The sequence below is a fragment of the Aotus nancymaae genome, unplaced genomic scaffold (genome assembly GCF_030222135.1).
Source record: "Aotus nancymaae isolate 86718 unplaced genomic scaffold, 86718_ANA_hifiasm-v0.15.2.pri h1tg000016l, whole genome shotgun sequence".
Taxonomy (NCBI): domain Eukaryota; kingdom Metazoa; phylum Chordata; class Mammalia; order Primates; family Aotidae; genus Aotus; species Aotus nancymaae.
The window spans coordinates 76134413-76162321 of NW_026988428.1; the positions used below are offsets into that span (position 1 = coordinate 76134413).

General features: G+C 41.6%; 1 protein-coding gene across 1 annotated transcript; it reads right to left on the reverse strand.

Moving 5' to 3' along the window:
* GPR19 (G protein-coupled receptor 19) lies at positions 1-26587 on the reverse strand. Its single transcript, XM_012447605.2, has 2 exons — positions 26383-26587; positions 1-1612 (listed from the first exon to the last, which is right to left on the reverse strand). The coding sequence occupies exon 2, from the start codon at positions 1588-1590 to the stop codon at positions 343-345; it is 1248 nt and encodes a 415-aa protein (XP_012303028.2). The 5' UTR covers positions 1591-1612; positions 26383-26587; the 3' UTR covers positions 1-342.
* Between the last annotated feature and the right edge of the window lie 1322 nt (positions 26588-27909).

Sequence of the window (27909 nt, forward strand, 5' to 3'; positions counted from 1 at the left end):
ACTAGATTGAATCATCAATCAAAGACTGTGTGTATGGCTTAAGTTTATGTTTTTGAACCTAACAGTAAATAAGTGGTAAGAAAGCATTTTCTTTTTTATGTGTGTAACTAATATATTAATAGCAAAATAACTGTTGGCTATAGTTCAAAGCGAACGCTTTTCCTAAAACATGAAGCAAGTAAAATAAAACCCACAAAAACTATAATAAACAAATGAATGCATTTTGCAAAATAAAACATTTCCCTTGGAAAGTTGAGGAAAACAAATATGTAAATAGCTTCTGTTTTTATAGTTAAAGCTTTTTAATCTCTGGTGCATAACAACTGAAAGAATTCTGAGAAATTAGACAAAAGTATTTGGTGGATTTGAGTTAATGGGCCAAGCAAGCTTTTTTTCCTTGGCTTCTCTGTCAAATGAATCATAGATTGAGTCTTTGGTAATAGTTTTGGCCATGGAAGGGATTTCTGAAATGCCAACATAGTTTTTTTTGGCCATCCTTGAACTGGTTGTGATAGTATAGGCATTGCTTCGGTAACATTTCATAGAGGACATGCAAAAAGTCTCTTTCATCCCTCTCCTAAAATTGGCATTATAAATGGAATACAGAGTAGGTTTAGAGGCTGAAGAACTAAAGGATATCCATGTGATCGCTGTGAAGACAAGGGAACTTTTCTTATAGTCTTGTTCATGGGGATGCCACAGCTGAGCTACATGAAAAGGCAGCCAGGAGAGCAGAAACAACAGATTTAAAATGAGGAACATCTTGATGGTTTTCACTTTTGTCCGTGGGACAATGTTCATTGTCCTCCTCACTGTTCGGCCATCTGTGCCTATTCTCCAAATATATTTTATGACCTTTTGATAAAATAAAATTATGAGGGCAGATGGAATCACAAAGGCCACCAAGAAGTGGATGACAGCATAGGCAGTGCCTTCCCAGGAGGAAGGGAGGAAGTAGTTACAACGGCTGTCCCAGCTGGAGCTGTAGAAAAAGAGCACAGGGGTCACAAAGGCTGCATCAAAGATCCACGATGCTGCGATCATTTTCTTGGCTTTTTCTCTGGACACCTTGAAGCTCAGAGGATAGACGATGGTGTAGAACCGGTCTATGCAGATGGAGAGGAGAACATAGATCTGGACACCTGGAGTGAGATACTGAAAATATCGCACAACCTTGCACATTGCACTACCAAGCGTCCACCTTCCAGTGGTGAACTGGAGCAGGACGAAAGGCATGCTGGCAACACTGATGAGAAGGTCAGCACATGCCATGGAGACCACAAAGTAGTTGGTGGTAGACTGAGTCCTCCTACTCCTATGGATGACCAAACAAACCAGGGAATTGCCGAAAATAGAAAACAACCACAGAGTCCCAAAGAAGATGCTGGCTGTGGCCACTTCTCCGGGTTTCAGTCCATAGTGAAGGTCTGTTCGGTTGCTCATCCAGCTGTGCTCCTCACTTAATCCCATCAGGTATTGGCTTGGCAGAGGTGTGGCTGTTTCAGTGCAGCTGCGGTTTTGGAGGGGCACCAGAAGTGTAGAAATAACCAAAGGTGGCTTGCTGTTGTCCATTCTGTGAGCAAAAACCATATTCACTTTTTTTCTCTTAATTCTGGATGGGGAAAAGAAGAATGAGGCCTCCTGTTAAAATGGTGTCATACAGATTGGTTATGTTTATTAAGGCTAACGATCTTATTTGACATGTAGATTGGTTGTCATTTGTCTATGAGGAGGACTTGTGCCTTGGCAGGAAAACATAACTACTATCCAGAAAAAGTTCTGGCCCCCATTTTGTTTTCATTTTAGGAGCTGTTTCAGTAGATCCCAGCCCAGGCTCCCTCTGGTCTCACCTTCTCTTGACCCTTAGCCATACCAAGCCCCACTCCTACCCATATCCTTGTTCCCTTCACTCATCAGGGATCACAGAGGGTTAGGGAGCTCATATCTGGCTCATGGTAAGGGTGTTACCACCAGCTGAAGATCTGCTGGAATTCTGGGCAAGTATGTGAGAAGTTCCTAAATGTCATGAGGCTGCAAGAGAGGAAAGCGTGGGCAGATGGAAACACACAGATTTTGACTGTGGACGTAGCTAACAGCAGTCTGTGACTGTAGACTGGCTAGCTATTGGGAAGGGTGCTGTCCTTACTTAGTGTAGATTTTCCATTACAGAAGGATATGGTAACACACGGAGCAATCAACACTGATACATGAGCCAGAAACAGCTCCTAATTTAATGACATCTGAAAATAGCTTGCTTTTTCCACAAGATGATACAGTTCATCACTAATAGCTTGCCACCTACCAGTGACATATAGTTTGATGCTATTCTGTTGTTATTGTTTCATAAAATAATGTACTGACTGAAGAACATACAAGATGTCCTCTAAGAAATATAACTAGGTTACAAGAGACCTTATGGCAGTGAAGTGATTAAAAACAAACAAAAAATGTAACTGTTAGCTAAGCACAGTGGTGCACGCCTGTAAGTCCCAGCTACTCAGAAGGCTGAGGCAGGAGGATCACTTGGTTTGAGAAGTTTGAATCCAGCCTGGGCAACATAGCAAGACCCTATCTCTAGAAAAAAAAAAAGTAAGTGTTAAAATTACTAAGCACTTTTTAAAAAGCTTATCATTCGTAGATATAAAAGAATATTTTAAAGTTTAGCCTTTATTTTATACTTTTTGTATTATTCAGTGAGGAAAAAATGTTACACTTTTTAAATAGGCAAAAAGATTAAATAGTTGTGGGTCATTCAATTAAAACTGAGGTGATTTTGCTCACAGATTATGAAGGTTTAATTTGGTTGGAATCCAGGAAACAAAAAGAGAAACAGTAGCAATTTAATCCATAATAACCATAACAATTATGGTTATTAAGGTAAGAGATAAGGATAAACATTAATATTTTCAAAAATTTGCCCACTAAAACTAAAAGCCCATGTGGGGTTACAGCTGCCATTTTGCTAAGATTCCATCTGGCCTGTGGCACAAGGGGATGTGGTTCCAGCAACAGGCTTTTTGAGTAGTTATTATTTCTCTCTTGGTGGACTCCTGTGTTTGCACCTCACAAAGGAACATTTCTTAAGTGACAGTCGGGATTAAAGAACAGTTCATGGCCAGGCGCGGGTGGCTAACGCTTGTAATCCCAGCACTTTGGTAGGCTGAGGTGGGCGGATCATGAGGTCAGGAGTTTGAGACCAGCCTGGCCAACACAGTGAAAGCCCGTCTCTACTAAAAATACAAAAATTAGCTGGGCGTGGTGGTGGGCGCCTGTAATCCCAGCTACTGGGGAGGCTGAGGCAGGAGAATTGCTTGAATCTGGGAGGTGGAGGTTGCAGTGAGCTGAGATCGTGCCACTGCACTCCAGCCTGGGCTACAGAGCTAGACTCCATTTCGAAAAAAAAAAAAGAATAGTTCATAATGAAAGAACAGTTCTTAATGACTAATATTTTTTTTCTTTTTTTTTTTTTTTTTTGAGACACAATCTCGCTCTGTCGCCCAGGCTACAGTGCTGTGGCATGATCTCGGCTCAGTGCAACTTCCACCTCCCAGCTTCAAGAGATTCTTGTGTTTCAGCCTCCTGAGTAGCTAGGATTATAAGTGTGCGCCACCATGCCTGGTTAATTTTTGTATTTTTAGTAGAGGTAGGGTTTCACCATTTTGCCCAGTCTGGTCTCAAACTCCTGACCTCAAGTGATTTGCCCACCTTGGCCTACCAAAGTGCTGAGATTACTGGCGTGAGCAACCGCGCTGGGCCCTCATTTTTTCTTTAAAGGATTTCTGTGCTAATTTATGGTAGAGAAAGAAATGTTAATATGTATCATCTTCACCAAAAAGCTACATTCAATACAAGTCTGGTGCTCAAGGCAATATACTCAGTGCCTGTTCTGTATTATCTTTAGGCTTTTTTGTCCATGAGGCAAACTTACTTAAGGGAGCTTAAGATAATTAAAATTAAAAAAAATTTAAAAAAAAATTTTTTTTTCTACCACACAGAAACCTGAAATAATTAAACTTTTTGACTACTAAAATATCTTTAAGCATGCTGGAAAAATGATAGCCAATGGTAAGAATAGCAACCATACTTTCTGTATAAGAAATCAGGATATAAGATCTAAAATTAGTACTGTTCTAAAAAATCTGGACTGCATGACCCTCATACATACAAGATTGAAGTCATCTTTTCACCTTCATATGTGTAAAAGCTACGAAAATTTTTAGAACCCTTTGGTTTTTAAGACTTAAAGTTTAAAAATAAACTAAAACAGACAATTTCCCCAGACAGTAAACTGTTCTATCTTTTCTGGGATGCCTGTGGCCTGAATAAAACAGGAGTCACACAGGCACTTTTCCTTAGTTAATGGACATACTTGAAAACCTGTGAACTTCCTTCTGTTTCTTTCTTCCTCTAACGACAAAACTCTGCAAATGAAGCTCAAGCTCACTGCTTTAACTAAAGCCTGGGGATGTCCCCTTCCATCATTTCCTCCAATTGCTTTACACCCATGAGTCTGTCTGCCCATTTCCCCAGCCTGACCATTTGGAAGCAGAGAATCCCAATGCTCCGAAACGGGACGAGGGAGCCCGAGGCGTTCCTGAGTCTAGGTTTCCTCTGCTGGTGGCATGACTTCTCACTCCACCTAAAACTGCTGCAGTTCTGTTTATTCATTCCGTAAATCGAGAAACAAGGAGCTAAGTAAGAGAAAAATAGGGACCCAGTTTGGCCTAGGTAAGGGGAAGAAAAGGAAAGGTTTCACAAAAGAGGTAAAGTTTGAGCTGGGAGCCTAGATGATGAATAGGACTTCTTCAGGAAGACAAGTGAATAAAACATTCCAGGGGAGATAGCATGTAGATTGAATTTTGGGGTCATTTTTCGGGTTGATCTTTTTTGGGGCCCTTTTCCCCTCGGAAACATAGTTTCCTTCAGACCATACCTCCCAGAGTACATAGTTTCTAAATGCCCTACAATCAAACTGACCTCAATGTTTCCCATGGTTACAATGAGAGGTTATATTTTCTGCATTCATGGGCAGAAATGCGGTCAGACAGTGGATAAGAACATTAGCATATCCAGAATGGCTGCAGTACCCTTGTTCATACAGCATTTTCCAAGTTTATTTTGCTCTAGGTTAGCAATACAGTACATTCGAGTCTCCCAGGGAGCTTTAAAAAATATTGATGCCTGGGTTCCAGCTTTGGGGATTTTAATTTAATTGCTCTGGAGTCCAGCCTGGGTATCAGATGTTTCAAAGTTCCCCAGGTGATCCTGATGTGTGTCAAGATTAATAATCTCTGCTTTAGAAATACTTCCATCTGGCTGGATGTGGTGGCTCGTGCCTGTAATCCCAGCACTTTGGGAGGCTGAGGCAGGCAGATCAGGAGGTCAAGAGATCAAGACCATCCTGGCCAACATGCTGAAACCCCATCTCTACTAAAAATACAAAAATTAGCTGGGCGTGGTGGTGCATGCCTGTAGTCCCAGCTACTGGGGACGCTGAGGCAGGAGAATCATTTGAACCCAGGAGGTGGTGGTTGCGGTGAGCCAAGATTGCGCCCCCGCATTCCAGCCTGGCAACAGAGTGAGCCCTAGTCTCAATAAATAAATAAATAAATACTTCCATGTTTCTGTCTTCTCCACTGAACTATGGACTCCAGTAGGGAAAGGTGATGTTACTCTTTTTCTCCATGCTCTACAGCTTCCACTGGAGTTTTTGACATTAATCATCGCTTATTAGATGTTTACTAAATTGGATCTGTAAGGACAGAGAACCGACATAAATGGCTCTTACTTTATGCGCCTCTGCTAGGAGAATTAAATGCAGATAGAAAACCACTATATATTCTCAGAGAGCTGAAACATTGGGGACCATGGTGATAGGGAAAACATGACTCCCGATAAAAGCAGGGCAGGTGAAACTGCAGCTACCCAGGTCTACTGCTATATGAAACAGACATCTCATCTAAGGGAAAGCGAAGGTAATTTAGGTTTCTTCAGACAGGTTCTTGCACTTTCCTCCCAGAAAAAAAGTCTACCATATTATAACTAAATTCTAGGGTCCCAAAGTAAAGTTTCAGAAAGGCCTCCCCTGCTTATCTTCAAGGGGGTATTTCTGAAATATAAGATCTGGTTAATTAGTAATTCTTTTCAGAGCCATCCATATGCAGTAATTTTAGGAGTGACAAGAAAGGCTTCTTCACCTCTTTCCTGTTCAACCTATTTCTTCCCAGCCAGTTCTGAGACTACCATTTAACATACTCCCTTGGTGGAGGTACTGAAGGCCCTTATTAATCTCTGTCTAAATATGATCTAAAAGAGGAATCATTCATTTATCCCACTATCTACTTCTCCATCCAGGCTTTAAGATTCATACACGAAGGGGGAAAATGGTAGATGGGTTGTCATAGTGCAGAACTGGGGGCTAGGCATGGTGGCTCATGCCTGTAACCCTAGCACTTTGGGAGGCCCAGGCGGGTGGATCACCTGAGGTCAGGAGTTCAACACCAGCCTGGCCAACATGGCAAAACCTCATCTCTACTAAAAATGTAAAAATTAGCTGAGTGTGGTGGAACACACCTATAGTCCCAGCTACTTGGGAGGCTGAGGCAGGAGAATCACTTGAACCTGGGAGTTGGAGGTTGCAGTGAGCCAAGATCATGCCACTGCACTCCAGCCTGGGTGAGAGTGAGACTCTGCATCTTGGGGAAAAAAAAAAGAACTGGGGACTGGTTGGGCAGACCCCTGTAATGATAGGATCCTGGGGCATCTGGGAGGAGATGTGCCCTATCACTTTGCTTCGTAATTTTTATTTTGCATGTTTGTCTCCCCCATTAGGTTATGAGTTCCTTGAGGATAGGGACTATATCTTTACCTCTATATCCCTGGGGCACATAGCTATTGAAAAAGGTTTAATGAGGCCAGGTGCGGTGATCCCAGCACTTTGGGAAGCCGAGGCAGGTGGATCACGAGGTCAGGAGTTCAAGACCAGCCTGGCCAAAATGGTGAAATCCTGTCTCTACTAAAAATACAAAAATTAGCCGGGCACAGTGGCAGGCACCTGTAATCCCAGCTACTTGGGAGGCTGAGACAGGAGAATCGCTTGAACTCAGGAGGTGGAGATTGCAGTGAGCAGAGATTGTACCACTGCACTCCAGCCTGGGTGACACAGCAAGACTCTGTCTCAAAAAAAAAACAAAAAAAGGTTTAATGAATATATGAATGGGTGGATATGTTAGTAAAAATTATCCAATACTTGAAGGCAAAAAAGGACATATCCTTAAAGGTCACGCTGGGACATTCTTAAATGGGCCTCCCTAAGGATTATTTAATTCTCTAGGAGAATGTAGCTGTGCTTGACTTTGCTATTTACTGTTTGACTAGTGCCCAGACACTGTGAACATATGTATATGTCAACTTGTAGATTTCTGTCTAACAGAAAAAAAAATAATCTCAAAGGTTACGGACTTACTGCCTGTAGGACATTAGCCAGTTTTGTGTTTACCTAGCAATTTTATGCTGAAATTCTTTTTTAAAAATGCCTATAAAGATGCATTCTTCAAATGCTCTTGGAACCAGCTTTGTTATCTCATTGGTTCCTTTGGTATTATGTTAATAAATCTTTAACATCTGTTCGGCCGAGTGTGGTGGCTCACACCTGTAATCCCAGCACTTTGGGAGGCTGAGGCAGATGGATCACAAGATCAAGAGACAGAGACCATCCTGGCCAACATGGTGAAACCCCGTCTCTAAGAAAAATACAAAAATTAGCTGGGCGTGGTGATGCATGCCTGTAGTCCCAGCTACTCAGAAGGCTGAGACGGGAGAATTTCTTGAACCTGGGAGGTGGAGGTTGCAATGAGCTGAGATCACGCCACTGCACACCAGTTTGGCAACAGAGTGAGACTCCGTCTCAAAGAAGGAAAAAAAAGGTCATCCAATATTTGTATGTCATGATTCTAACTTTTTGAAAATCATACTTTGTTGGATGGAATGGATAGATGAATGAATTTTTGTCTTCTAGATTTAAAAATACCCTAACAACTAATGTTTTCTCTTCTTGAGATTATAAAGATTCACAAACATTCTCACAAGGTAGCAAGACCATTTTTATTTCTTGAGATTTGTTTAAAAATTTAATGTCAAACAAGAATTTTTATCATGTTGATTTTTTACATGATTTGGTTGGGAAAAAAACACAATGGAAACATTTTCTGTAGAATGGGAAGTATCTGCTGGACCTACATGGATACATACGACTATTTACTAATGAGCAGTAAGATTACAATCATGACAGTAGTTACAGCATTAATACTACCAAGAGTTAGTACTTATTTTTGTGCTTACTATGTACCAGGTACTTTATATGTGTAACCCTTCGAAGTAGGTATAATTACTGACCCTGTTTTACAAATGAAAAAAAACGGAAGTTTTCCCCCAAAGTCATATAGTTGGAAAGTGGTCACTCCAAAGTCCTTGCTCCTAACTACCATCAAGGCTTCCTGACCAGTGAGAGACCACAAAAGGCTGGATCTGGATTTAAAGAGTCAAATTGGCTGGGCATGGGTAAGTCTGTCTTGGCTCTTCATTCAAACAGAGAAGTACAAAGTTATTCCCCATAGCCTCTTGCCTACCCACAGATACAACTGTTCAATATGCTAGCTCAGAAATATGTGACATAGTGAACAGTTTAAAAAAATGATCACTCCTACAATGTACCACATGGAAGTTTAGCATCAGAAGTGCGGCGGACGTGCTGGCCTGGAAAATTGTCTTTCTTTAGAATAAAGAATGTGAGAGTATTGGAATTTCAACCTAACACGTAATTAACTGTTGTCCTTTAAACAGAATGAAAGCAGAATTCTAGACTTCAGTTTGAAGTGAGGAAAAAGTCTGATCAATTGTATTATTCCAGAAGGAGGGAGGGTGGGGTGGGATAACGTGGGGAGAAATGTCAGGTATAGGTGATGGGGGGATGGAGGCAGCAAACCACCTTGCCATGAATGTACCTATGTAACAATCTTGCATGATCTGCACATGTACCACAGAATCTAAAGTACAATAAAAATTTTTAATTGTTTAAATTCAGAAAATACCATGGTATAGAGATTTTATTTTAAACCTTTCATTGTTGTGTGGGCTTGATTTGCCTACATGTGAAAATGAAAAATGCCTGTGTAACAGTAGTGGGCTGAGACTGGCTTGTGGAGGGACCCCTGAGCCAACTATATATACATTTCTTCCCAACTCCAGGCTCAAAGCCATCACGTTGGTATCATGAATCAGTCACAGTAGGAGTATTTATACCAGAGAAACTGACAAACACCAAAAATTGAAGTTTGTTTTGTTTTGTTTTGTTTTTCTCTCTGCAGAGCCAGTTTTTAAACATTTATTTGCACACCACTTCTAGTAGGGCAGGGCTTACAGGGCAACCTATCCCAAGTCCTGAACTTACATTGCTGAACTTACAAATGGCTCAGGAGGCCACACAAGCTCTTCTGAAGCTTCCTAAGTGGCTATCTTGCTGTGTGGCCCTGAGATAAGACTCGTGTGTGTGTGTGTGATAGAGATAAGGTCTTGCTATGTTGCCCTGGTGTGTGTGTATATTTGTGTGTGTGTGTGTGTGTGTGTATGTGTTTTATAGAGATGAGGTCTTGCTATGTTGCCCAGGCTGGTCTTGAACTCCTGGGATCAAGCAATCTTCCTGCCTTGGCCTCCCAAAGTGCTGGGATTATAGGCATGAACCACCATGCCCAGTTAAGATAAGACTCTGGTATGAACATTAAGTGCTTTATAAAACTATATAAGGCAGCTGGGCGTGGTGGCTCATGCCTGTAATCCCAGCACTTTGAGAGGCTGAGGCAGGTGGATCACAACGTCAGGAGATCGAGACCAGCCTGGCCAACATGGTGAAAACCTGTCTGTACTAAAAAAAATACAAAAATTAGCTGAGTATAGTGGCACGTGCCTGTAGTCCCAGCTACTCAGGAGGCTGAGGCAGGAGAATCACTTGAACCTGGGAGGTGGAGGCTGCAGTGAGCCGCAATTGCACCGATGCACTCCAGCCTGGCGACAGAATGAGACCCCAGCTCAAAATAAATAAATAAATAAATAAATAACTACATAAGGCTAGGTAGCCACCAGCATGACTGTGGTGGGGTAACAGGAAAACCAGAGAGGGTGAGACACGTTCTTACAATGTCAACTCAGATGAGGTTTCTAGATAAAATACAGGATGCCCAGCTAAATGCAAATTTCAGATAAATAACAAATAATTTTTTAGTAAAAATATGTCCCATTCAATATTTTACTGGTGTCCTGTATTTTTATTTGTTAAATCTGGCAAACCTACTCCAAGAATGTAATCTTCTGCTAAAAAAAAATCTATGTTTTAAATCTCACAGTGTAGGCATACTGCAAAGTGGATATGTAGGTAGGCTTTGAAGTCAGTTGCATCCTATTCCTGTCACTCACTCACTAGCTAGGTGACCTTGGGCAAGTTACCTAACCCTCTTGATGTCCAGTTTTCTTATCTGTAAAACGAGGATAATCAGTTCCTATCTCATTTGATTATTATAATTAGATGATATACACAGGACTTAGATGAGTTAATACATGTGCATCTGCCTGGTATGAGGAAAACAACAGGTGTTATTTTTAGATATAGTTCTATAGAACACCTAGTTCTGTGTCTGGCACATACAAACTGTTTCAAAAATTAGTCTTTTAAGTCATAGGACAAACAAATTTTAGTAACCATATCACACATCACATACTATAGTGATAATACTAGCATTGGTCACATAATTTAGCTTTGTCAAGGATAAATGGCTTTTGTGAAGGGGACTGGGTACCTAATCATCATTTACAACAATGTTTTTAAGGAGAAAATCATTGAGGCCCAAATAAATATACACATTTTCTCCAAACTGGGGATGATTTTATGTGACATCTTGGCCAGATCAAACTTTTTAAGAAATCCTACATCAAAATACATGATACAACTGGATTGAATATGCCTTTTTCAAAAGCCCATAGAATCCATTCTGCTTAAATTATTTCCATTAGAGGCCGAGCATGGTGGCTCATGCCTGTAATCCCAGCGCTTTGGGAGGCAGGCGGATCACCTGAGGTCAGGTGTTCAAGACCAGACTGGCCAACATGGTGAAACCCCATCTCTACTAAAAATGCAAAAAAAAAAAAAAAAAAAATTAGCTGGGCGTGGAGGCTGGTGCTTGTAATCCCAGCTACTAGGGAGACTGAGGCAGGAGAATCAGTTGAACCTGGGAGGTGGAGGTTGCAGTGAGCTGAGATTGCACCACTGCACTCCAACCCAGACGACAACCCATCTCAAAAAATAAAAATAAAAAAGCTGGGCGCAGTGGCTCACACCTGTAATCCCAGCACTTTGGGAGGCTGAGGCGGGCAGGTTACGAGGTCAGGAGTTCGAGACCAACCTGACCAACATGGTGAAACCCTGTCTCTACTAAAAATATAAAAAATTAGCGAGGCATGGTGGCGCGGGCCTGTAATCCCAGCTACTCAGGAGGCTGAGGCAGGAGAATAGATTGAACCCAGTAGGCGGAGGTTGCAGTGAGCCGAGATCACTCCACTGCACTCTAGCCTGGGCGACAGAGTGAGACTCCATCTCAAAAACAAAACAAAACAAAATACAATTTTCATTAGATATTTTGACTAATTGCAAAAGAACCTCAGAACCTCACACTGCCAGTGAAAACAGAGTTTCTGTCCACCAACTGAGACTCCTGGTGCTACAAACTTATAGGCCTGGAATTTTCTCTACTAGTCTTTTTTCCTTTCCTCCTCTTTATATATACATATATATATATATATTCCTCCATAATAATTCAACCTTTCAAACTGTTTCCTAACTGGGATCCAGCAGTTTCTCAAGATCAGACTGGGAATATTTTTTTTTGTTTGGAAACTGGATATGCTTTCAAGGGAACATGATTTTTTTTAAAACAGAACTGTTTTCAAAACAGCTTCTTCTAACTTCACAAAATAGCTTAAAACAACCATGAACATTCCTGGCTCAGAAATCCTGGCTATCTAGATTTAAGGGACTATTACTCTCCTATCACATTGGTCTCTTTCTTTATCCTTCACATGAATTAGGAAATATTAACCTCTCTCACAATTACAGCATCATTCTTTTAAAGTCAAGATCCCTGTTAAAATATAAATGTGTCTTAAAGACCAGCTGTACATTTTTTTTCAGTTTCATATTTTATCAGTAGAGCAGTGCTCTCTGAGACCCATTCATTCTATCTCTGAAATCTACGATTAGTGAAAATGAAAACGTAAGAGATGCCAAAAGCGAAAGCCATGAGGACCATTAGAAACTGAGAGAATTAAGATGGGGCATCATTATGGGAAGGGCTGGGTGAAGGGTGAAAGGTGAAGAAGAGAAACTTCATCTCCTTGACAGTTTTGTGAAGGGATGGATAACCACTGGGTAGATACCCTACCCAAAGGAATGTAACTGAAAGGAGCCTGAGCTTTAGCCCACATGAAGGTTTATGTCGTCCACAGGCTGCAGTCCACCCCTAATTCTTTGTAAACAAGATTGCATGAAAAAAATGTTAGGTCATGTTGGCATCTCTTTAGGGGTGACCACCCCCACGGATGTATAAAGAATACTATCTAATATTTCTTATCCCAACAGCTTCTTAGTAGCTTAACAGAGTTTCGTGTATACAGGACCCAGCTGCAGGTTTAATCCTGAACTTCCCTACCTCCCTATGTTCACACAAAATCTGTAAAGTAAGATAAAATGTAAAAGAAACCAGTGCAAAAAAAATTTCACCCTGGCCATGTGTGATGACTCACGCTTATAATTCCAGTACATTGGGAGGCCGAGGTAGGTGGATCACTTGAGGTTAGGAGTTTTGAGACCAGCCTGGCCAACATGGTGAAACCCCATCTCCACTAAAAAAACAAAAATTAGACAGACATGGTGGTGGGTGCCTGTAATCCCAGTTACTTGGGAGGCAGGAGAATTGCTTGAACCCTGGAGGTGGAGGTTGCAGTGAGCCGAGATCACACCACTGCACTCCAGATTCACCCTAAGAAATGATCATTTTGTTATGATTGAAGACTATGTGCAAAATAGTCTTCAATCATAACATTTGTCTATTTTTTAAAAAATCACTTAGTGTTGCCAGAGTTGTGTTCATTGCTGGGGACACAGATGTTATAGTAATTAGACAGACAAGATCCCTGTTTTTTTTTTTTTTGGAGATGGAGTCTTGCTCTGTTGCCCAAGCTAGAGTGCAGTGGCATGATCTTGGCTCACTGCAACATCTGCCTCCTGAGTTCAAGCGATTCCCCTGCCACAGCCTACTGAATAGCTGGGATTACAGGCACACACCACCACGCCCGGCTAATTTTTGTATTTTTAGTAGAGACGGTGTTTCACCATGTTGGCCAGGCTGGTCTTGAACTCCTAACCTCAAGTTATCCACCTGCCTCAGCCTCCCAAAGTGCTGGGTGTAATAGCCTCTTAACTATTCTCTCTGCTTCTACTTTTGGCCACCTACACAGCAACTAAAGTTGTATTTTTAAAATATAAATTGGGGTGAGAGGGTTAAAAAAAAACATGTCATATTAATTTCACTCCTTTGCCTAAAACCTGTGATGGATTTTCCTTCAATAGAATAAAACCATGCCTTACATGCCCTGTGTAATCCTACTCTTGCCCACCTTTCCAGTTATATTATAATATATTATATTATATTATGTTTATCATTTTCTTTGGCATTTATGTGCTACAGCCACGTAACAAGCTCATTCCTGCACCAGGGTCTTTGCACTCATCATTTCTTCTGCCTGAATATTATGGCTGGCTTCCTGTCATTGGGGTTTCAGATGTAACAGAACCTCTTCAGAGAACCCTTCTCTAACCACTCCATCTAAAACCAGACTCTCTGTAATCCCAGCACTTTGGGAGGCCGAGGCGGGCAAATCATGAGGTCAGGAGTTTGAGACCAGCCTGGCCAACGTGGTGAAACCCATCTCTACTAAAAATACAAAAAATTAGCTGGGCATAGTGGCAGGTGCCTGTAATCCCAGCTATTCGGGAGGCTGAGGCAGGAGAATCTCTTGAACCTGGCAGGCGGAGGTTGCAGTGAGTGGAGATCGTGCCGCTGCACTCCAGCCCAGGTGACAGAGTGAGACTCTCTCTCTCTCTCAAAAAAAAAACAAAACAAAAAACAAAAAACCAGACTCTGTTTCAGTCAGGGTACTTTCAGTGGTGAGTAACAAAATTCAAAGTGGCTTAAGCCATAAAGATACTGATGCTTATTTAGTAAGTCTGGAGGTGAGTGTTCTAGCAGCACCAGTGTCAGGGCACTGTGTCTCGGTGAGTCTCAGGAGTTCCCCTGACCTCAGAAGATACCACCCAGTGCCCTGATATCTTCATATGACAGTTTGCAGAGGCAAGAAGCAGAGAGGCAGCCAAGCCCATGAGAATACCCACCACATACCTCTTTTCTTTTGTCAAGGAAGAAGTATTTTTTCCAAGAACATCCCAACACCCTTCTAGGAGACTTTCTCTTGTCTCCGCATAGAAGAAGATTATACTGATGTGACCACACCTAGCTGCAAGGGATAGTGGGGAAATTACTATCTTCCCTTTTTAGCCTCTTAAGTAAGAGGCAGGAGAGGGAGGAGTTGGGAATGGTCACTGGGTAACCAACTAACCAACCATCTGCCACTCCATTTCCTATCAAGTCTTGGGCCCTCATTCTGCTTTATTTTTCTACACAGCACTAATCATTTCTGAATTATTGACACTTTTATTTCTTTAGCTAGGCAAAACAAATAAACATAGGCAAATAGTTAGGCCATAGTTAGGCAAAACCCAGTCTCTACGAAAAATACGAAAGTTAGCCCAGGATGGTAGTGGGCACCTGTAATCCCAGCTACTTGGGAGGCTGAGGCAAGAGAATCACTTGAACCCAGGAGGTGGAGGTTGCAGTGAGCTGGGATCGCACCACTGTACTACACCCTGAGTAACAGAGCCAGATTTCATCTCAAAAAAAAAAAAAAAAAAAAAAAAAAATGGATACACTGGATAAAGAAAATGTGGCACATACACACCATGGCATACTATGCAGCCATAACAAAGAATGAGTTCGTGTCCTTTGCAGGGACATGGATGAATCTGGAAACCATAATTCTCAGCTAACTGACACGAGAACAGAAAACTAAACACCGCATGTTCTCACTCATAAGCGGGTGTTGAACAATGAGAACACATGGACACAGGGAGGGGAGCATCACACACTGGGGTCTGTTGCAGGGTCGGGGGCTAGGGGAGGGATAGCAGGGGGTGGGGAGGTTAGGGAGGGATAACATTGGGAGAAATACCTAATGTAGGTGAAGGGGAGATGGAGGCAGCAAACCACGATGGCATGTGTACACCTATGTAACAATCTTGAAAGATCTGCAAATGTACCCCAGAACTTAAAGTATAATTAAAAAAAAAAAGAGAGACTATTACAGCCTGGGCAACATAGTCAGACCCTATCTCTACCAAATAAATAAATAAAAATTAGTTGGGTATGGTGGGACGCTGAGGCAGGAGAACTGCTTGAGCCCAGGAAGTTGAGGCTGTAGTAAGCTGTGATCACACCACTGTGCTCCAGCCTGGATGATAGAGTGAGACCCTATCTCTAAATAAATAAATAAATAAGATGCTATTACAATAATCTAAGTAAGTGATGATGGTGGCTTAGACCAGGGTGGTAGCAGTGTAGGTGGAGAAAAGTAGATAAATACTGAAAATATTGGCTGGGTGCGGTGGCTCACGCCTATAATCCCAGCACTTTGGGAGGCCGAGATGGGCGAATCACTTGAGGCCAGGAGTTCGAGACCAGCCTGACCAACATGATGAAACCCTGTCTCTACTAAAAAATACAAAAATTAGCCAGGTGTGGTGGTGCATGCCTGTAATCCCAGCTACTCGAGAGGCTGAGACAGGAGAATTGCTTGAACCTGGGAGGCGGAGGTTGCAGTGAGCTGAGATCGTGCCACTGCACTCCAGCCTGGGTGACAGAGTGAGACTGTCTCAAAAAGGAAAAAAAAAAAGAAAATATTATGGGCTGAGGTGGTGGCTCACGCCTGTAATCCCAGCACTTTGGGAGGCCAAGGTGGGTGGATCACAAGGTTGGGAGTTCAAGACCTGGCCTGGTCTATATGGTGAAACCCCATCTCTATTAAAAATACAAAAATTAGCTGGGTGTGGTGGCATGTGCCTGTAGTCCCAGCTGCTTAGGAGGCTGAAGCAAGAGAATTGCTTTAACCTGGGAGGCAGAGGTTGCAATCAGCCAAGATCGCACCACTGCACTCCTGCCTGGGCAACAGAGTATGACTCCATCTCAAAAAAAAAGAAAAGAAAAGAAAAAAGGAAATATTGGAAATATTATGGAGACAGACCCAATAAGATTAGTTGATGTGTGATTGGGTTAGGGGATGGGCATGACTCCTAGTTTTGAGAGCCTGAGAGCAAGAGAAAAAAATTTTAGGGAGCTTGAAATCAATAATACTATTTTAGACAAGTTAAATTCCCACTAGATATCCATGTAGAGATACCAGTTGGCTATTGAATATGTAAGTTTGGAAAAATGTCTTTTGAAAACCTTTGCCCATTTTAACCAATTCATTCATCACTCCATAAATATACACTAGATCATACTATGCTCCAAAATGCACTATGCTAATAACTAGATACACAATGGTAATCGAAACTGTATCCCTACCCTCATGAAGATCATAGTCTAATTAGTTGTAGAGGGGTGGAGAGTAATAAACAGATACGGAGAAATGAATGTAGTAAATTGTAGTAAGTCCAATGAAAGAAGAGTAGACTGCTATAAAAGAGCATGGTGAGGACCCTCCCCTGGGCTGGGGTTGGGGAGACAATGGAAGCAGCAGCAGAGATGATGAAGAATGGCTCATCTAAGGTAGACTCAGCAGGACCCTGCTGTTTGAACCCAGGAGGTAGAGGTTACAGTGAGCCGAGATGGAGCCACTGCACGCCAGCCTTGGCAATGGAGCCAGACTCCGTCTCAAAAAGAAAAAAAAAAAAGAGGCTATCACAGCCTGGGCAACATAGTCAGACCCTGTCGCTACCAAATAAATAAATATTTGACAAGAGAGTGTAGCCAACATGCTGCCTTAGGTCCCAGCCGTGTTCCAAGTCCTTAACAATGTTTTAGGCTCCATGAGGGCTGGACTTAGGACTCTTGTGATAGTCTGTTGTCCTGGAGGCAATTCAGAGTTTTTTGTAGACAAAAGAACATAAATTATCATGTGGGGAGCAGGTTAGGGTGAAAGAGGGATAAGAGGAGCTGAAAGGAACAAAGTACCCCATATATTTTGTTCTGTGTAAGAATCCCAGGACCTAGGAAGAGGAAGGGAGTCTCTGTAATGTTTGCCACTGATGTTCCAATCATCCTGGTAGGATAGAGCCTTGCCATTATTTAAAGGAAATAATGTGAGTAGTAGGCAGAATGGTCCCCCAAAGATATCCATGCCCTAATCCCTGGAACCTGTGCATTCGTTATGTTATATAGCAAAATGGATTCTGCATAATAATGAAGATTATGAACCTTAAAGTAGGGAGATTATCCTGGATTATCCAGGTAGCCCCAATCTAATCACAGGAGCCCTTAAATGCAGAGAACTTTCTCTGGCAGTAGCAGGAGAAGTCAAAAAAAGAACTCCAAGCATGAGAAAGAATTGACATGCTATTGCAGGCTTGAGATGCAGGGACCCACAAAGACAGACCAGGATGAAGTCTCTAGGAGGTATGGTGGCTCCCACCTGATAGCCATCAAGGAAATAGGATCTTAGTCTTGCAATCACAAGGCACTGGATTCTGTCAACAATCTGAATGAACCTGGAAGGGTAGTCAACCTCAGAGCCTCTAAAAAGGATCACGGTCCTGCTATGATCTTGATTTTCACTCTGGGAGACTCTAAGCAGAGAACCCAGCCAAACCTACCCAGACTTCTGACCTGCAGAACTGTGAGATAATAAACAGTGTTATCTTAAGCCACTAAATTTGTGTTCACTTGTTACAGCAGCAATAGAAACTAGTATAGCATTTCTTATATAATTTGAGTGTGAGTACTAAAATTCATACCAGTCATTGTATCACCTTCTACTACCCCACTAGCATTTGAAATATTAGAAAACCAAAAATCTTAAAAAGTATAGTGTTTTCTACTTCACCTTACACATTAGGCTGAGGGTTAAGAAACCTGGGTTCTAATTCTGATTATAAGCACTGAACAAGTCAAAAGACCCCAGTCTTATTATTATTTCAGCATAAGAACCTTAAGTAAATCAATCTCCCTGAATCTGTTTCCATGTCTACAATATGCATAAGTTTGCCTAGATGATTTTTAAGGTCATTTCAGCTCTATGAGCAAAAAGTGACAGGCGGACATTGTTATCTGAGATGAGCTCATTTAATTTATAACCCACCACTTTCATCTGGCAGGGAGCTTGTTCTGAGAGGGCATTTTGATGGGAGGACTGGGAAGTTGTTTAGGGCTGCTGGGGACCCAGCACTGGTAGTTTTTTATATCATAGATCAGTAGCATGGGTCTCCAAAGGAAAGACAAATTTTACCTAGGGTCCAGCCCAGCTTTCCACAGTAATTATCCTCGATATGTCAACAACTTCTTACTGAAGATTCCTTGCAAGCAGTGGTCTGGTCAAAGAGAACCTGCCACCAGTGTTTGCTTTCCGTTCTATCTAATACCAAACCTCTCAGAGAAGAGAAACATTTCTACAATCGAGTGTCCTCTGTCAGTTTTCTACACCTTTCTTCCCAGTATGAGGTCTTTCAACTTCTGAAGAAAACAATTTGGCCAAGGAATTTGCACCTCACTAAATTCAATTCATTACAGCAAACATTTTTTGAACACCTGCTGTGTGCTCATTGAGTTAGAGGAAGCCAGTTGTTTTGGAGGTAAATGTTTGGTTTCATTTCTAAGTTCTGACTTCAGTATCAAGAGGCAAAGACTAGACTTAATAAAAATCAAAGCAAAGAGCAATGAAGTAGTTGGGATTTACAGCTATTTAAAAAGAAAGTGAAGGACTTGTTAAGAAACAAGTATAGGCCGGGCATGGTGGCTCATGCCTGTAACCCCAGCACTTTGGGAGGCCGAGGCGGCTGGATCACGAGGTCAAGAAGTCAAGACTATCCTGGCCAACCTGGTGAAATCCGACCTCTACTAAAAATACAAACGGCATGGTGGCATGCACCTATAGTCCCAGCTACTCGGGAGGCCGAGGCAGGAGAATCACTTGAACCCAGGAGGTGGAGCTTGCAGTGAGCCAAGATGGTGCCATTGCACTCCAGCCTGGGCAGCAGAGTGAGACTCTGTCTCAAAAAATAAATAAAAAATAAAATAAAAGAATTAGCCAGATGTGGCAGCACTTGCTTTAAAAACAAAAACAAAACAAAACAAAACGAGTATAGGCACTGAGCAGGAAGTTACTAAGCACGTTTCTCAGGAGCATTCACCTTCCGTCTCAAATCTCGTGTCAACATTCCGGGTAAACTTTCATCTGTACCACTGTCCTCAGTCAGGGTTTTCTAGAAAGCAACCTTCAAGTTTATGAAGCAAATGTTAATTTTTTTTTTTTTTTTTTAGACAGAGTCTCATTCTGTCGCCCAGGCTGGAGTGCAGTAGTGCATTCTTGGCTTACCACAACCTTTGCCTCCTGGGTTGAAGCAACTCTTGTGCCTCAGCCTCCCAAGTAGTTGGGATTACAGGCATGTGCACCATATGCAGTTAATTTTTGTATTTTTAGTAGACATGGAGTTTCACCATGTTGGCCAGGTCTTGAACTCCTAGTCTCAAGTAATCCACCCATTTCAGCCTCCCAAAGTGCTGGGATTACAGGCATGTGCCACTGTGCCTGGCCACAGATGTTAACTTTAATATTGCATTAACGTATATTTTTTCATGGACAAATTATGCCACTATATGAAAACACGGATGAACATGTATTTACGTATATTTCACCTGGATAATATATATATGCAGTGCCATCTGTTTTTAGACAGTTTATAAATGATCACTTCTCAGTGCTTCTTAATTCAATGCTCTCTGCATATCAGTAATGGCTGACTCAAATCACCTATGACAGCAATTTTCAATCTTTCTTTTTCAGAGACACATGACAAATGTGTTCATATGTGTGATATATCCTCATGGATATATCCAGAATTATGGGCAATTCTAGGAGCTTGACCTGTAATTCCAACCCTTTAATCTCCACCTAAGAATCATACTGAAAAAAAATTGTTATATTTATGTATCCTTAAATTTATTCCAATTACTTGTAAAAAAAATAAACCACTGATTATTTATTAGTAAGCAGTTATTTGCAGCATGCTGTGTTTGGGACACAGCAATATATTTTGACACCTTTGTTGATATACATAGTCCTGATATGCCGCGAATGTACACATCAAATCTAAATTCTTAAAGGCTAAGGTGCTTGGCCCAGAGAACCAGGGAAAGGTAATAAGAGAGAAAAGTGCAGTTATTCTCTCTACTGGGTACTGCGAGTGTATAACCAGTTCTCTGAGTCTACTAATAAGTATTTTATAAGAATCTACCAATGAGCACTTTTCTTGATCCATAAAGCCACTGACATTCCAGCAAAGTTTCATGGCCTGCACCCAAATTTGAAGATTTATTTCCCTCTTTGGATATAGAATAAAATATCTTTATGTGCATTTTCTTTTTCTTTTTTTTTTTTTTAACTTTATTGGGTTGGTGCAAAAGTAGCTGCAGTTTTTCCCATGAAAAGTAATGGCAAAAACTGCAATTACTTTTGCACTGACCTAATATTTTATTTTGAGATAGAGTCTCACTCTGTTATCCACGCTCGAGTGCAGTGGTGCCATCTCAACTCACTACAACCTCTGCCTCCTGGGTTGGAGAGATTCTTGTGCCTCAGCCTCCTGAGTAGCTGGAATTACAAGCACATGCCACCACGCCCAGCTAATTTTTGTATTTTTTTTTGTAGAGATGGGGTTTTGCCATGTTGCTCAGACTGGTCTCAAACTCCTGACCTTGAGTGATCTGCTCACCTCAGTCTCCAAAAGTACTGGCATTATAGGCATGAGCCACTACGTCTGACTCTTCATGTGCATTTTAAACATGAAGAGGCTATATAATATAGTGGCTGAGAGCACAGGTTCTAGACTAGTGGTTCTCAATCAGAGATAATTCTGCCTCACAGTGAACATTCGGCAATGTCTGAAGACATTTTTAGGTGTGACATCTGGGAGAGGGAAGTGTTACTGACATCTGGTAGGTAGAAACCAGGATGCTGCTCAACATTCTACAATGGGTTGGGCACAGTGGCTCATGCTTATAATCGCAGCACGTTGGGAGGTTGGGGTGGGAGGATCACTTGAGGCCAGAAGTTTAAGATAAGCCTGGGCAACATAGTATGACCATGTCTCTATAAAAAAAAAACAAAAACTAAAAAAATATTAGCCAGGCATGGTGGTGCATGCTTACAGTCCCAGCTCCTTGGGAGGTTGAGGTGGGAGGATAACTTAAGCCTAGGAGTTTGAGGCTGCAGTGAGCCATGATTGTACCACTGCACTCGAGACTGGGTTACAGAGTGAGACCTTGTCTCTGTGAAAAAAAAACCAAAAACCAAAACTACAATGACAAGGACAGTCTCCCCCACTGCCACCATGACAAAGAATTATCTGGCCCCAAAAGCCAATAGTGTTAAGGTTGAGAAAGCCTGCCCTAGGGTCAGCCTGCCTGGGGTTCAAATCACTTATAATCTGTGTAGCCGTTGGTAAATTATTTTACAAGTTTGTGTTTACTGAGTGTCTTCAAGAATAAGAATAAATAATAATAACAATACTCACTTTATTGATTTTTTAATGATAAATTACACAAAAAAGGAGCTAAGGACAACGTCTGGAACAAAGCAAGTGCTCAACAAACATTTGCTTTCGCTATCATTATATGCATTGAAAAAAATTGAGAAGAAATATACCAAAATTTTAACAGTGATTGTTTCCAGGTGGCAAGATCACACTGATTTTTATTTTAATTATCCTTTTATACTGCTTTATACTTTCCAAATTTTCTAGAATGATATTTGTATTGATCTGATATCCAAAAATGTTTTAAAAGAATGCAGAGAAAAGAAATTTACTTGTGATATAGTAAAAAGGGCACAGAATGAAAAGACCTAGATTCAGATCCTGATTCTACTTGCTGTCTGTGGACATTGAGCAGGTGAGTTAACCTCTTTGAGCTTCAGTTTCCTCAGCCAAAACTGGGGCTAATAATGCATATTATAGAGAGTTGCTATGAGAATTAAACATGACAGACTTGCTGTGTTTGGGACAGTATACTGAATAAAATGCTCCAGGAGATAACTGCTTTAAAGGTTTGGCCAAGGGAAAATGACTCTACAAACAGGGAAATATATTCATGATGGTAACTCCCTTTTTGCCTTTTTTGTTTTTTTGAGACACGGTCTCACTTTGTCACCCAGGCTGGAATGCAGTGGAGTGATCACAGCTCACTATACCCTAAACCTCCCAGGTTCATGCAATCTTCCCACCTCTACCTCCTGAGTAGCTGGGACCACAGGTGCGTGCCACCATACCCAGCTATTTTTGTAGATCTCCCTATTTTTTTTTTTTTTTGAGACAGAGTTTTGCTCTGTCATCCATGCTGGAGTGCAGTGGCGCAATCTCAGCTCACTGCAACCTCCGCCTCCCATGTTCAAGTGATTCTCCTGCCTCAGCCTCCTGCGTAGCTGAGATTATAGCCACCTGCCACCATGCCTGGCTAATTTTTGTATTTTTAGTAGAGATGGGGTTTCACCATTTTGGCCAGGCTGGCCTAGAACTCCTGACCTCAAGTTATCCGCCTACCTTCGCCTCCCAAAGTGCTGGGATTACAGGCATGAGGCACTGTGCCTGGCCTAAGGTCTCCCTATGTTTAGGCTGGTCTCAAACTCCTAGCTCAAGCAATTCTCCTGCCTTAGTCTCCCAAAGTGCTGGGATTACAGGCGTGAGTCATGGCACTCAGCCTCCCTTTTTCCTTTTTAAACCATCCTCTTAAAGAGCACAACTCCTATGTCATCCCATTTTTTACCTTGGCTGATAGAGAAGAAACTGCATCCACGCTTAGGTCCTTCTTTCTCTTCTCTCCCCTCCCTACATCCACCCTAGGAAAGGATTTGATCATCCCTCTGGCAGGCCCTGACTCATTTGGCAGGGTTTACTTGCAGGCAAGCCGTTGTTTCTGAAAGGCAGGACCCAGGTATCACTTTTCATATTCTTCACCCTAGCTCATTCTCCCTCTTCTTATTTCTGCTTTCACCCATCATATCTAGGTTGAAATCATACTTGGCAAGGCCTCTCCTTAAGGGGAAGCCTCTCCACTTTCTCTCCCTCTGTTCTATCCTCCCATTTAGCTGGTTGAGTAGGTTGCCCCCTTTTAGATTCCAGAGGGCTGCGTAGGAAGCCCAGCTAGGCTTCCAGATCCATGGCTCATGTGTGTGCTAGCCCTGCCTATCTGAGAAGCCCTGCATGTGTGATGTGTGGGGGGCATGGAGCACTTGCCAGCTCGTTAGTGCTTCCATCAGGGCTGTTGTTTCTTTTATGCAGCTCGCTCAGCAGGTAATGCTTGAGGTGAGCAACATATGCTGGTAGAATTCAAGGACTTGCACCTTATCCACAACCCCTTAATGATTTAATTAGATGGAAAAATCATAGGCTATGTTTGTGTATATTATCAGGAGGGTGACTATTTTAAGTCTCACTATCTTGAGAACTTGAATTTAAATCCTGACCAAGCTTTCAAAATGCCCCAGGACAAGCTTCTTCATTCAGTCCTAACTGCCATGGTTTGGGAAAGGCAATCTGAACCTAACCCACACTGACACTCAAGATCCCAGAGTTCCCTGGGAAACAGTCCTGCAGTCCTGTGAGCTTTCTATACAGAGTTCGAAGGATGGGGAGCCAGATTGAATTAGGAGAGAATTGCCTGGGGCAGGAGTTTCTTCTCAAGACATTCACTCTCAAACTGAGTTGAACTGTTTCAACACTGGGAGATGGGACCATGCAAAACATCAGAGGAGAATAATACTGTTAGGGGTGCTTCCATCTAGATATGAATAAAAATATCAGAGGAACTTCATTCTAAATGTTAATAAAAATGTCAGGGGGATTGGTGATCTCCAGGAAATAATTTATGTGTACTTTCTAAACTCTAATTTGCTGCTGTTCCAGGGCCAGCCTAACTATATAAACTTCAGGCATAATTTTGACTGTTGCCAAATTCTTACTACACATGTGTCTCCTCACTGTCATCCCTAAAAACACACGCAAAATAAAACAGGCGTGGACTCCCAAATTAGCACCAGCAGAATACTGTCATTGTTTTGACTGTTCCCAGTCTTCATTCACCATATATTGAGAGCTCAATCCTAAACAAGGCCTGGTGATGAGGGCTAGAAATCCAAAGAGGAAAGGATACTGTCCCTCAAGAAGCTCACTTCCTGTGACTATAATAGCATAAAAGTGTTACTTGTCCCAGGGAAATGTAGATTTCAGCAGAGATCAAAGGCTTAAGCTTAAAGACTAAAGTTAAATATTGTAGGGGACACAATTATTTTTTAAAGTACTGTGCAATAAAACCCTGAAGGGAACTAGTTATTTCTCACAGTTTTTCCATAGCTTATAGGAATCAGATCAGTCATCCTTTATTATCAAAGACCAGAAGGAAATCTACACAGATCAAAAAAAGGAAATCTTTGTATCTCAGAAATTTCTAGCGTTAAAGTTATTAGCAAATCTCCTCTTTTACCCTTAAAAACCTAAAATAATTTGCAAAAGAAATCAGTTCCCTTATTTTAAGGTATGATAACATCATTTTAAAACAATAAATCCAGTCAGTTTGATATTATAGTTTATATACATAATTTTAGAAGTTTTTAATCTATTTATTTTATTTTGAGAACTAGGTAGGTGCTTTTAAAGACAATATGCTTAGGCTGGTCTTACTAGGTTCTGAGGATGGAAGAGTGTTTCTAGGTTTGATTTTTTAAAACCCATGATATAATTCTAGATTTCTTTTTTCTTTAGACATCAGTTGGTCACCATAGTAACATAGTGTTTTACTACAGAGATCTATAGAACACAAGAGAAATAGAACAGCAATTACTTACTAAGTTACTTGGGGGTACAGAATGTGACTATAGGGATAATTTAAGATTAAATATAGATTTCTCTGGGGATCTCTTTTAGCAAAGCGAGACAATTCAATCTTCTAGTAGCATCAGCTGAACAAAATTTGAAGCCAAACTGACACTGACATCATTTGAAATAATATGAGCAGGCAAGCAGCATAGCTCAGTGGTTAAGAGCATGGGCTTTGGGGTCAAGCTTCATAGGTCCAAGTTCTGCTTCTACTATTTGCTAGCTGTGTGACCTTTGGAAAGTTCCCTAACTTTTCTGTGCCTCTGTTTCTTCATCTTTAAAATGTGGGTAATAAAATCTTCCTCAAAGTGTTGTTATAAGGATTCAATGACTGTTTGTGCTTAGAACAGTGCCTTGCACATAGCAAGAACTTTCTAAGTATCTGTTAAATAAATAAAAAATAAAATTTAAATTTGCTAGCTCCTCTCTTTGTGCTGGAAATAGTCAAAGACATGAAAATTTGAGTTCGTGGCTGATTATTTTAGCCTGTAACTTTGGTAGATTCCTTTGAGAATTTCCCCAGGGCCTTGTTGCTAGAAATTCTACAAGATGTGAAATTCTGTGGCAGTCTACTGTCTTAAATCAGAGCTGGGAACAATCACGAGACTCCTGGTACCAGGAACATCAGAAGGAAGATGATCACACAGCACAAAGGAACAGCACACCTGCCCACTTCGGCTCCCCAAGCCACTGCCAATAACCTCTAGGAACATGGGCATAGAATAAGCAGCTGAAAAGGGATGAAACAGGCTTTTATTGCAGTGATGATGAAACCTAGTTGGTTTCGGTAATTTTTTTCCCCTCTTTCCAGGATTCAAGGGGGAAAAATCCTTTTCATCAATGAATGCTTTGTTTCATTAATTATCACTATACACAATTTCCATCCAATTTTTCAACAGGCACATACTCTGATGAATTATCATTTTACAGAACTCCCTAGGCATCTTTTCTGGACTGGTAACAAATCTAAAGCCTCTAACCAGTATCTAAGGCAGGACAAAAATCTCCAAATTGCCTGGAAAAAAAGAAGGTATTATGTCCTCTGAACCAAATTTCAGTCACAATACCAAGGGATCCCTATCACATACCTTCATCCGGACTTGATTTCAGAGACGTTTTCCTTAGCTCTTCTTGGTCAGGAATAGCCCTTGCATAGGAGTTTGGAGAATGCCATAAACCACCAGGAAAGCCTGGAAACACATTCATTTCTGTCCTCTGCCTTCCCCTTGGCTCACAGCCTGCTTCCTGTTAGGGAGACAAGATGACGCTGTGCAGGGTAGACTGTTAAACCATCTTCCCGCCCCCAGCCCCACTCTCTTGATGCCCCTCCCTTCTCCTTTCTAAGGCTCTGGAATGTATCACATGGGATATGGATCATGTGGCTGAAGGAGAGAATGTAGCCATCTTCTCTCTCTCCCTTCCCCCACTTTTCCTTTCAGGAGCAAAGCAGCAGAAATCTCTGCCCTGATTGGCTCCAGCCAAAAATCTCCATATGAAAAGGGGAAGATTCAGTCACCCAAACCCCCTGCCTTCTCTACTTTCTCTTTTTTCCATCTGAAGATTTAATCCTGAGCATTCAGAGTTGCTCTGTATGGGAGATAAATGATGCTTTCTCCTCAACCCCTCTCTTTCTTTCAGGCAGTACCCTGACCTGGTAAGGTGTTCCTTAACCTCCCTCTGGATCCCCCTTAGCACATATCTGGGACAATGGAGTGTTCAGCACCACGGACAGCATTACAACCCCTTCAGTGCTTGTTAAAGCCATTGTCTAATTTACTCTCAAGTAAATACAAATATTTTTTACAATTGCCCTGAGGTCCTGTGCCTAAATATAAACCACACTATATGTTTAGGGCTCTGACTTCCCCTACTATCAGCTTATTGTTACCTTATAAACTCAAACATAATTTTTATATTTCCTTAAACCCAAAAGACCATCTCATATCTACCTCCCTGTCCCCATCCCATCACACGTCCTCACCCATTAAATATGATCTATGCTTTTTTTGTGCGGGGGAAGGGAGATTTTTATAATATAGTTTACAGTATGCCCAAATATCTATGCTTATGGGAAAAACCACAGAAACACATAGGAATTATTGGATGTACAAATATAGAAGTCATCAGCCCCATCCCTAGCCTTCAGGCAGGACTGAAGTGGAGAGGGAGGGAGGGAGCCTGGTTGGAGCTGTTTTGTGCAGGGTCTATCCTGCTTTGCTGACGTCCTGGTTGCCATGGTGCTAGGTAACTGCTGAAGAGGATAATTTCTTTTAAAACCGGTCACCATGGGACCCTGCTGACTAAAGAAAGGCAGAGGGAAAAGGACTGAATTGCTGAGGAGGCATTTCAGCTAGTATTCTTAGAGCCAAATTAGATTGTTGCTGATCCTAAATCTTGAAAGGATTCTAGGAATTAGTATGGACACTGCAATAGTTATTCTCCCCATCCTCCTCTGCTTTTTTTCCTTAAAAATCTAGTTAGGGGGCCAGGTACGGTGGCTCATGCCTGTAATCCCAGCACTTTGGGAGGCCATGGTGGGTGGATCACGAGGTCAGGAGTTCAATACCGGCCTGGCCAAGATGGTGAAACCCCATCTCTACTAAAAATACAAAAAT

Bases quoted from the DNA above. Each gene is read 5' to 3' on its own strand.
- GPR19 (XM_012447605.2), bottom strand. From the start codon at position 1,590: ATGGTTTTTGCTCACAGAATGGACAACAGCAAGCCACCTTTGGTTATT.